Genomic DNA, 12,079 nt, shown 5'->3' with positions numbered 1-12,079 from the left:
TCTAACACGCCTTCCTGTAGCTCAGGCTCTTTTTGTGACATTGTAGATGTGAAACGCTGTCAGAGTTGTAACGGCTCTGGTTGTAGTTATAACGTTCGTTAAATGAAATCTCAAAGTTGCAGGTCCTCATTGTAAAGAGTCGTGTTGTATTAGATGCATTCAGCAGCAGCTCACTGTGTCCTAGACGGCATGATTTAAACAGATGGTGGTTAAATGGTTTCTCGTAGCTTTGGTTAGAATTAAAGAGTGCTGGTAAAGGGATGAGCTGGATGTGAATGTGCTACATTGAAATTATGGCAGATTATGTGTAAAGTGAAACACACATGCTTTTTCTCTCTCTGTTTACAGACGGCTGAAAAGTTTCACATTCCAGCAACAAATATTTATCGATGTGCAATTGTTCACTTTTTTAACACAGTAATCTATTTAATTAACATAATCCATTTTAGAAAAGGTTTTTTAGCCCACATACATACCAGCTTTCAGTATCGGCCTGTTCTAAGTGTAGTTTATACAGTAAAGGGGTCTGCTATCCAAATCATTCTTAAAATCAAAATATCGGCTCATTACAGTTTTTCTCAAATGCTAAAACACATTTCACAAACGTTTCGTCCATGTTCTCCAATGTCTAAACACAACACCCTTTTCTAAAGCTACATAAACACAACCACACCTTCTCCCTTCAAAACTCAAACTTTCACACCAAAAGAGCAGCTCGAAGCTTTCAAAAATGTAAACACTATACACATCATTACACACTACAGCAAAACAATTGAAAACACAATGCTCAATTTGTGAGAAGGTTCTTTGTTTCATAACTGCCAATGCATATTTTTAGAAACTTTACAATAATGGATCTTCTTAGATCTCTGCAGAGGATTGGGCATTTAGATTTGTGAGTTTCATATGAAGAGTATAAATCTATAGTAAATTCTGTACACTACTGTAACAACTCAATGCAAAAACAGAATCTATTGCACACAACAGTACTCTTGAAAACATGATCAGGGTGTGAAGTTGTTTTTATTTATTTTATTTACACCACAATCACTGTGCGGCATCATGTCGCTGAGCTGCATCGGGCCACATCACCTCATCCACATCGCAGGCTATATTGTCTCTTGCCAGGCACCGCGGGAAAAACGCCCTGGAATGGCGGATCCATCCTTGGAAGTTCTCCACTGGGATGTCAACACACGCCAGCTCCATTGCCCTTAGGAGGTTCTCTCTAGTGTATGGTTGTCTGTCATAAACCTTCCATCTCCACGATGAGAAGAACTCCTCTATAGGGTTCAAGAAAGGAGAGTAGGGTGGCAGACAGACGTTTAAAAAGTGGTTACTGTTGGTGGTGAACCACTCTCTGATTTGGTTTGTTCTGTGGAAGCGTACATTGTCCCAAATGATCACATAAATGGGATGTTCGGGCCCAGGATGGTGTTGTTGGCGGTCCAGGAGGATATCTTTTAGCTCCTCTAGGAAGGTTAGGAGACGTTGGGTGTTGTAAGACCCAAGGACAGCCTGCTGGTGGACAAGCCCCTCCAAACCCATGGCCGCACAAAGAGTAATATTACCCCCCCCCCCGTTGGCCAGGAACCTCAGTGATGGCTCTTTGGCCAATGATGTTACGGCCTCTTTGCCTTCGTTTCTGCAGGTTGAAGCCAGCCTCATCCAGGAAGAGGTACTCATGAGGTCTGGCCATCGCGTCCAACTGTAATATCCTCTGTGAAAATGTGAAAGTGCACAGGTGTTCAGAACAACAGTCAATCAGGTAGCATAGTATTGTCCAGAAGTAATGTAGGCCACTGAGCAACACAGTATGTTCACTAACTGTACTGTGAACATGGATGTATATTTACTTGCACATACTCGTAACGTAGGTCTTTGTGTCGTGCACAGTTTCGCTCAAAGGGAACCCTATAGACTTGTTTCATCCGCATCTTTTGGCGCCGGAGAACTCGGTCTATTGTGGCCAAGCTGACATCATCAATGCCCTCAAAGTTCACATTATCGGCAATGACTTTGTCTCTGATCTCCCGGAGTCTGATGAGGTTGTTCTCACGAACCATATCCACAATGAGGGTTTCTTGTGCCGCTGTAAATATGGCAACCCTCCCACCTCTATGTGGCATTCTTTCAACTCTAAAGAAAGAAACGTGTTGTCAATTGACATGTTTTACAATACAGTAACAACTGATTTGAAACTAATAGACTACTTTCACAGGCTTGTAAAATTGTATTGTGACAAAGAAAGCAATAGAGTACAATACCTGTTGTGTTGTCTGAATGCCCTGATAATGGTGGCCACGGTGAACCTACTCAGGTTTGGACGGACTCTTAGTCCTGCTTCAGCCATTGTCATGCCATGGACAATGACATGGTCAATGACTGTTGCTCGCATCTCGTCCGTAATGATGGTGCGAGGTTGTCTTGCTCTCCCTCCTGGACCTTCTCCTCTCCCTTGTTGGCCTCCTCCTCTTCTTCCTTGGCCTCCTCCTCTTCTTCCTTGGCCTGCTCCTCTTCCTCGTTGGCCTCCTCCTCTTCTTCCTTGGCCTGCTCCTCTCCCTTGTTGGCCTCCTCCTCTTCTTCCTTGGCCTCCTCCTCTTCTTCCTTGGCCTGCTCCTCTTCCTCCCTGGCCTGCTCCTCTCCCTCCTCTGACTCGATTACCTCTTCCCCTGACTCTGCCTTCATCCATTGTGTTTGTTTGGAATCTTCAGCAAACTGTGCACTCTGAACTTGCTTTTATACATGTGGTCACAGCATTAGCAACAGGTGTTTTCAATTTTGAATCGTTGTGTGTAATGAATGACGTTCATTTTGTTCAAATATTGCTGACTGTGGCAAGCATTTTGCATCACATGAGCTTTCATTTGAGAATATGAGCAGAGTTCTTTTGCAACTTGTGTTTTAGCAAGGAAAAATGTGTTAAGATTTATGTGAACGGAGGATTGTTTTTTGTGAATTGTGTCTTCATGTGAAATGTGTTTATGATATTGGAAAATGATGGCTAGATTTAGTAAATGTGTTTAGACAACTGGTCATTTGGTTTAGAGGATTGGCTTTTGTGTTTTAGCATTTGAGAAAAACTGTAATTGGCTCTTTTTCACTTTAATATCTGCATCGGCCCCCAAAAACCCATATCGGTCGGGCTCTATTCATTTCATATAGTTCATTAAATGCAGTAAATAAAACTTGTGTGTTGTGTGTTAAAAAAATTATTATAATATAATAATAAATATTTCATAAATAAATAAAAATAACGTAAATAAAACTGTAAAAGCGTGTGTTACAACAATAATAATAATAATAAATATTTAAAAATAAATAAAGTAAATAAAACTGTAAAAGTGTGTGTTACAACTATATAATAATAATAATAAAAAAATATAAAAAAAAAATAAATAAAGTAAATAAAACTAAAAGTGTGTGTTACAACAATATAATAATAATAAAAATATTGAAAACAAAAATAAATAAATAAAACAGTAAGCCAGTAACAGTAAAAGTGTGTGTGTGTGTGTGTGTGTTTGTGTTAAAAACTAAAATATTCAGTCTTTTTAAACTTCTCGCTCTGCTGTCACACTGCCCTCCTGGTGCGGGACTGCAGGTAAATTACAGTAAATTAACCCTGAGTCACTTCCAACCGTTACAGATGGGTCTGTTTGCGCCGGTCAGGCCTCGTGGGGGGGGGGGTGAACTGACTCCGGAGGAAAGAAACCAAGTAAACATTGATAATAAATGGAAGCCTGCAGCCACATCATGCCATCCTTCCTTCAGTTTGGCTTCCAGAGAGACTCTGGAGGAATCGCAGAACTCCAGCTCTGGTGCTTGACCCAGATAAGTTTGCTGTGATGGAGAAAAACTTGATCCAGCAGACAGCGAGCAGAGTGCCAGCTTCTTTTCTGTTTCCACAAATACATCATCTTCTGTTCTGCCGCGCGCTCTGTCAGAGCCGACAGTGAACACTTCCTGCACTTTGGCGCTTTACACCTTTCTGATATCAACTCTTCTTTGTTCACTTTACCTTCGTCTCACACTATGAAAAGCTGCTTTTCTTTGCCTTTTGTCAGGCAGGACTGACTCTGGTGTGAATGTCAGAGCTAATGGAGAGCGTAGGAATTCATTAAGAAGACTTCCTAAACCCATTTCATGCAGCTGTCCAAATTTAATTAGGTTTCATATCAGGTCCTGTGGAATGTGTGTTTGTAAAGTGGTGATGCACTAATCCGGCCTAATCTGCTCCTCTCGGATGGAAAGGTTGGTTCCCCCCTGGAGGCTTGGCATTTCCTCTCTGCAGCACCCTCCCAGGACCAACTAGTCTTTTAGCTTAATTTAATTTGGCGTTCGCCTCTCCTCCTCCTCCTCCTCCTCCTCCTCCTCGCTGCTGCTGCTGCTGGAGTCATTGTGTTTTTTTGGGAAGGGGATAAGTGTCTGTAAGCAAGAGGCAACATTTCTGCACCGGGAGCTGCGTGGGTTTTTTTAATGTCAGAGTGTTACAGCAGCCTTTGGAAGTTTTTTCTCCTCGCAATCTAAAAACTTTGACCCACTCGGAGACTAAAAATAAAATCAATATCAACATTTTGGAGCAGATTTTTGTCTTTAGGGGCTCATGAAGAATTTGCATTTTAGATTTCAAGTTTCAATTATTTAGTTGAGTAATGTTTTTATTTACAAGCTGTTGTATTAACTAGGGCCAGGCATGTTAACGTGTTACTAGCACGTTAACGCTTTCATTTACATGACAGTTATTTTATCAGTTTATTTATGTCGCGTGACAGTCTGTTGCTCGCTGGCTCTGAATACACATCCAGTCAAACCATGGGACTCAGGAGGGGCGGGATGTTGATCAGCCTGCAAATCAGCCACCCAAACAAGTGGCGGCAGCTTCGGCAGACCACGCTGGATGCAGCGTGTGGGAGAAGCAGATAGTAGCGAGGCGGATAGCTGCACACTGCATGCTGGGTAGTGTTGGGGAGGATGTCGGTCTGAGGAACGTTTTTAAAATCACAACGTAGTCGTTTGGCCCTGGGGGGTCGCTCTGCGCTCCTCAGGTGATCAGGAGACAAGCGCTCCGCAAGTAAACAGCAGGCGCTCTACGGAGAGTAACCATGGTAACGGCTTCTGTGCGCTACACAGCTGTAGCCTATTTAACTTCAGTTAAAATTACAGGCTACATAACTTCACCTGAGAGGCCTTCAACTCCCAAACAGCGAGGATCAGTCTCTCTGCCAATGATCTGTGCTGCGCTCGTGTACTTCACACTTGCTGCTGAACATGGACTGTTTCTGCTGATACCTGTTCCTAAAAAACACAAGAAAAGAGATTTATAAATGTTAACCTGCTGCTCAGAAGGAGCCTGTTATGATGTTCTGATCAAGCTAGATAAAGGTAATTCCCTGGCAGCGGCAAACTTTGGTTTAATATTTGATTTGATTACATTAATGTTTAAGTTCAGATTTAAAAGAAATATTTTATTGCTGCTGTGTAAAGGGAACACTGCTGGGAAAAAGCTCCTTATCTGTTTAAAGTGTTTAAAACCACATGTTTTTGCACTTTCATGTATATAGCAGTACATTTAAATTAGAAGTGGCAATAAACTACTTTAGAATTCATTATTCAATTTTGCTAAACTATACGATTAATCGTGACTAAAATTTTAAATCATTGCCCAGCGCTAGTATTAACAAATACTAAAATGCACAATGAGACCAAAGGAAAAATTAAAAGGATGGAAACAGTATGTTAATAGTTCAGTTTCTCACAGTAACGATGCTAAAAATGCTGATGGTGTAGCCGAACATCTTAGCTTAGCATGCTAACATTAGCGAATTAGCTGTAAACAGAGAGTACAGCTGAGCCTGAAGGAGACTGTCTTTGGTTCTGCTGGTTTTGTGTTGGACTCATTAACATGTTGACCTGATGTTGGCGCTAAATGAAAAGTCAACAAAGTTATTACAGTTCATCAAGAGATTATGAAGAAGAATTAGTAATAAAAGTACTGGTACACACTAATTATCTTCAGAATTATTCATGTTATTGTTTTATGAATCAAATGTCTGCACCTGTTTTGGAAGTTAAATAAAGTTAAACCTCTCCCGTACAGTAATGTGTTTTGTAGAAAACATCAACATATTTAATATGAATTCCCTACAATATCTGATCCTGGCAACTAAAGCATGATTCATGTTTTAATGGTTAATGGTAAAACTCAAGTCAACGCAGCACAAGACGGGACGCTTTGACACCATCTTTCCCTAAACCTAACCAAATGTTTTAGGAGCCTGATCCTAACCACCAAGTCTTTGGTGTCCATGTCACCCACCTCCATCTTCCCGGTTCCTGTATTTTAATAAAACAAAACATTTATCCAGTTTATTGTTGTGGCATCACAGCAACAACATTTCCATTTATTCATTCATCGCACGCCTCTGGAGCAACGAGGGGTTAAGTGTCTTGCTCAGGGACACATTGGTGGACGTGTCAGAGTTGGGAGTTGAACCCGGGTCTCTCACTGCGCCATCACCACCCCAACAACAACAGATGAATGTATCTTACATTATCAGCAGGTTTTATTCTTTCTCATCATAATGACAAAAGACACATTCGTCTAGCATTTCTAGCAAGTCCTGCTCCAGTTCACTCCATCCCCCAGAGGATGGAGTGAACTTTCTTGTAGCACCTGATTTGAATGATCCAACCACATTTGTCCGAGCACCAACATAAAGGCAAACTATGAAGTTTTAGCTCCTAGTAAGTCTCTGAAAAAACTGAATCCCGATGCTGTTGGCTCCTCTGACTGTCTTGTATTGTGTCTCTCGGGGGCCGACAGCAAGTCTTTACATGTTTAATCTTGTTGAAAAGGAAGAATCAAAAATGTCCTCAGAGATCCAAAAATAGCCAGTTTCTCTGTCAGTGAGGATAATCCTATTAGAAAATACAGCATCAAACCAAAACCACAGGACAAGCCCAAAATACGTCTAATGATGATGTTTTATCTCAAAGCGCTTCAACACCAACGCTGCTCACGACGGAGCGGTGTGTGAATGGCTGGGATGTCCTGACTTTTTGTGCATTTTTCTTCCCTTTTGAATCTTTTTGAAGCGTATCTTATTGCGTCAGTCAGACGCTTTCCTTTACAGCGTGCAGGTTTCTTTGCTCTCTTCCTTTTTCGGACTCTTTGAGCCTTTGAAGCTTTTTCGACACGAGACAAGAGAGCGCAGTAAAGCCTCACCTGCTCGTTAAAAATACATGTAAACAGTTTCTCATCTTCAGAAAGCTGAGTTTCTTCACTTCGGAGTCCTGGTTGCTGTTGTTGCTGTTTGAACTGGAAGCTTGTGATGTCGTTTAATGACTAAAGCTTTCTGTTAGTTGTCATCTTAACTTTATTATCAGCTGGAAGGATATGTGGGTTTGCAGACAGAAGTTAACCACATTGGTGACAATGAACAACAACAATCAATAGTCAAAGACATAAACAAATAAATACATTATGATGATCTAAGAGAATCTTTGTTTCTGGAAGTTACACGACAAATCTCTGAAATATTTTGGTGTGCTGATGATCAAAAATTAGTATGCTTGTTTAACTAGGATGTATTTAAGTTTGCAAACTTTGTATCAAAGGCCTGGAAAAGAAGGCAAGCTAGTTTGTTTAATTAGATTTAATTTTGTCCAGTGTAGGATTATGGGCTTAGATGGGTGGTTATTTGAGTAAATGCGAATACATCTGTGAATGAATATATACATGCATGTATTGAATATATATTACTATTATTATTATTCCGTTTCTAATTCTTGTCTCTATTTGGTTAGCAATGTATATGATGTACTCTGGCTATCTTTATATTAATTTGATTTTATTTCTATATTTTAATGTTGGTGTCTTGTCATGCGGGCTGGGCGTAATCATACGCATGACACAATAATAAAGCTTCATTCATTCATTCATATACACATATATACACATAAGATATAGAAAAGGTTGATGGAAACTCGAATTTCGAAAAAATAAAGTTTTTACGCTCGCTTGAGGTGGTTTTTGTGGAAAAAGAGTAAATGCTCTAAACGGGAGATGGAAACACTTTTTCCGAGTAAGTTCTGACGTAGCGAACTCATAACTCTCGTCTGATCAGCTGTTTCTGCTGTCCCGCAGCTCGCGGCCGGTGACGCTCGTTGGTACTGAGGAAAGAGGTGGATGCAGATCTGGGCAGGAAGCCTTCATCAGCTGTTCTGCTGAATGATGCGTTCACCTCTTAAAGGTCCTTCTCAGATCCTTTGCTCTGCACGCTGATCAGACAGGTTCTCACCGCATGTTGCTGCTGAATCTCAGTGAACGCTGCTTCTGCTCAGTGTAAAATATTCTAAACGTTCATAAAATAAATACTTAGAATCATTTATCACCATTGATGGTATAAGGTATAAGGTGCAGAGACATGGCTGGTAGCAGTTTGGACCTCTCTCTGTTTTTTCTCAGATCAGTGGCCCTCAGGTTCATGCAACTGGTTTTGTTTCTGGTTTGGAACTCAGACGTCTTGTTTATTACAGCCGTGAGTAACGTCAACTACTGACGTAACGACGCTCGCCGTAGCCTGGTTTATTCGCTCCAAACCAGCTGATGGAAACGCACAGATTTCACAATTTCTCTCTTTTTTTTCTTTTTTGCCACATTTCAAAAATACGCTTAAAATTGGATGGAAACATGGCTACTGTTGCAAAAAAGTACAAAGCTGTTCAATTAAGAGCAAACAAGAATTTAGTCGATGTTTTACAACAGCTGAATTCAAACTGAACCTTTTCCATAAAAGTCCACAAAAGTCTAAATGTTGAATTAAGATGGTTCAGTGGAAATATTTTCGTGCAAACAAATAGTCTGATTACAGGTCATTATCACCACGTTCAGCAACGATTTAAAGGTAAATGGTGAAACGTTTCTAACCAGTTTTGCACGTCATAATTGTCTGGTGCATCCTCACTTGTCCGGGTCACTGCGGCGGCTCGTGAACTCTGACTGAGATGTTTTCATGTGACGCTTTAAAAAGTGATGGTATTGCTTTAATTGGGTGGAAGCTGAATTTTTAGCCTGCGTGTAAACACACTGCCAGAGATGAAAGCGACACGACTACATTAAAAACTAATTTTATGGTTCTTTATGTCACTTAATTTAATAAAAACTTAAACTCAAAAGATCAAATGCATTTTAGAGAACATTTCTTAGAAGTTTGTACCCCAGAAGTCATCTGATGTGTGGTTTGGATGTTCGGACGTGAACTTTAGAGCCTTGTCTTTGCAGCCGCTGCGACAGTTCTGCTTTCAACAAATTCCTCTGGGGAAAACATTTCAGCTCAGCAACAGGAAGTAAACAAGACTGAGAGACACAATCGACCTTCAGCCTTCAACAGCCCGAACCATCAACACAGACCAAAGAGCTCAGAGAGCCTCTGAAATGTAATGAGGACCGAGCCGGCCACAAGAGCTGCGTGTGCAAATTAGACAGCACAACACAGTCCTGATGTTTCTTGGCGGCACACTCATCTCCCTCACAGCTTCAGAACAACACACGGCACTAACAATGGCCGTTACATAAGATCCGTCAGCGTAATCTAGATTTCACCCGCTGAAATATGGAGGTCAAGCACAGACGAGCTGCTGCTTATCAGCTGGCTTCAGACGAGAAACACCCAAGTCATCGCTTCTCACACTGTTTATGGAGACCTAATTTCTATCTTTCTGTTTCCCAACATACTTAATTAGCCACAAGTCTGAAGAGAACTCACCCTAAAACAGAACGGAAGATAAACAAAAGTTTTTTAATTGTTTATAAGCAAGCAGTGAAATTGTTAGTGAGGAGAGAAGTCATTTCTACTACAACATTAGGCAGGTGCAACACAGAAACACACAATACACACCAATGAAATGGGGAATATTAATGTTAATGCTGCATATTATAAGGCGCTGATAGCCTACAGAAGTCAGACATATAAAGATGCCCATGCAATCAAAAAAGTCACTAAACTGGCATTTTAATAGCAAGTTCACATTAACAGACATGTTGGACTTCACACCGAGAAGGCAGATGTTTTGTCACTGTGGAAAATATAGTTAAGTTATAGTTTATAATAAGTTTGTGTTGCTTTCCTCTTCATGCCATTTTACTGCGATTATACATACGGATGTAGCCCAGAGCAAAGAGCGCTGTGACCAGTAGTAAAGCGTTCACCTCTTCTCAGTGCCGCGTTTGGTTTTTTAATCGGTTAATCGATGATCAGTAAGTTAAGGATTTCCCATGATGCACTGAGCTCCTCTCTCCTCTACTTTCTCTCCCTCTGTATGCAACCTCATCCCATTATTGCATGTTACTAACACAACTTCTCCCCTTTCTGGTAGTCTTGTGCTTTCTCGTCCCTCTCCTCTCTCCTATCACTTCCTGCAGGTTTTCTGGCTCTGGAGCTGTGGAGTCTGGATCTGTGGTTGCGGGTCACCTGCTGCCCCCGTGTTCCTGCTCGACACCCTCTGCTGCAACGACTATTGTTGCTAGTCTTATTGTTATTATAATCATTAACATTACGACTGTTACCATTAACACTACTATAAAAATCTGTACTATTTTTCATTTAGTCTATAGCAACATCACCTTCACTGTGTGTATATTGTGTAGGCTGCCTCTCTCTCTCTCTCTCTCTCTCTCTCTCTCTCTCTCTCTCCTTACATCCCGCTCTCTCTCTCTCTCTCTCTCTCTCTCTCTCTCTCTCTCTCTCTCTCTCTCTCTTCTCTCTCTCTCTCTCTCTCTCACCCCAACCGGTCGAGGCAGATGGTCGCCCACCCTGAGTCATGGTTCTGCTCGAGGTTTCTGCCTCTTAAAGGAAGTTTTCCTTGCCTCTGTCTCCTAGTGCTGCTCTTGGTGGGAACTGTTGGGCTTCTGTAAATAGCATCATAGAGTTCGGTCTAGACCTGCTCTTTTATGAAAAGCGCTGTGAGATAACTGTTGTTGTGATTTGGCGCTATATAAATAAAATTGAATTGAATTGATCGATGGATTGATTTAATTTAGGATTAATTCACTAAGTTATTTTATTATATATAGTTTTTGTATTTGTTGGGTGTTTTCAGCAGCTGTGATCAGAGGGCCTCCAGCTGTGGTCCGTGATTGCATTTTCATGCTCTTTTGCATAAAGTCACGCTTGTTCAGTTTATCCTGTTACATCAGCAGGCTGATCCCAAATCGTTCTCCACTACTCTAAACAGGAGACCAGATCGCTTTAAAATGAACCCCAACAACCTTTCTATGTGGATATGAGACTAAAACTAGTATAATTTTTGCATTAATATCTGTGTGTTTGTGCGTTTGCAGTACTGGACAGATTTCTACCTGCAGTGGAACGTGTCCGACTATCCAGGAGTGGCCAACGTTAGATTCCCCGACAGCCAGATCTGGAGGCCCGACATCCTGCTGTACAACAGGTACGCGACCTCACCGCAGCCGCGACTCCGAGCTGGGATCTGAATTTGTAGGAGCAGGACTTAAACTGAACAGTGTGATTTCCATCTGAATATTGGAACATTTAACATTTAATCTGAGTAAAATTTTAACATTTCTGAAAAACAACCGTAAAAAACAAAAGACGAAGCAACAAAATCTTACAAAAACGTATCCCAGTAGAATAATAGATTAGAACAAGGTCCAAGGTCTGGCGGTCGTTATGTGTGAACTACTCACGGACACATTTCTGACACATCGCCGACGTCTGCCAGATATCTGGAGGAGTCGGCCGACTCAACATCATTGAGTGTTAACTGACCGCTTTGTTGCACATGTTCTTATCTGCCTGAACGAATAACACACTCTGAAAATCAACCGATCATGATAACCTAAACATAGCAAACGTTTTTTGAAGTCACTTATTGAGTTCAATATGAGCACATTGCCTCCCCCCCTTGGCGAGGGGCCCGCAAAGTAGAGGGAAAGAACAGGATCTATTTGTCTGTGGTGGATTGAGGATGTTTTAGTTCACGGCGAGACGCCCTGAACGAGGCCAGCTCACTCAGTTCACGGTTTGTCTTCATCCCTCTGCTCTGATTCAGTAAA

The 12,079-nt window shown here is 41.3% G+C and overlaps 1 protein-coding gene across 1 annotated transcript in view; it reads left to right on the top strand.

The window, feature by feature from the left end:
• Positions 1–12,079, top strand: part of LOC119894335 (neuronal acetylcholine receptor subunit alpha-7) — a 73,361-nt gene that overhangs the window by 26,052 nt on the left and 35,230 nt on the right. The window contains exon 4 of the mRNA XM_038707028.1: positions 11,345–11,454. Coding sequence (XP_038562956.1) covers positions 11,345–11,454 — 110 coding nt within the window. The remainder of the gene's footprint in view (positions 1–11,344; positions 11,455–12,079) is intronic.

Source organism: Micropterus salmoides, unplaced genomic scaffold (assembly GCF_014851395.1).
Source record: "Micropterus salmoides isolate LMB-PRFRI ecotype aquatic unplaced genomic scaffold, ASM1485139v1 Ms_hic_scaffold_8, whole genome shotgun sequence".
Lineage (NCBI taxonomy): Eukaryota > Metazoa > Chordata > Actinopteri > Centrarchiformes > Centrarchidae > Micropterus > Micropterus salmoides.
The sequence above is the reverse complement of the archived record's forward strand: the minus strand, read 5'-3'. Positions and strand labels throughout refer to the sequence as shown.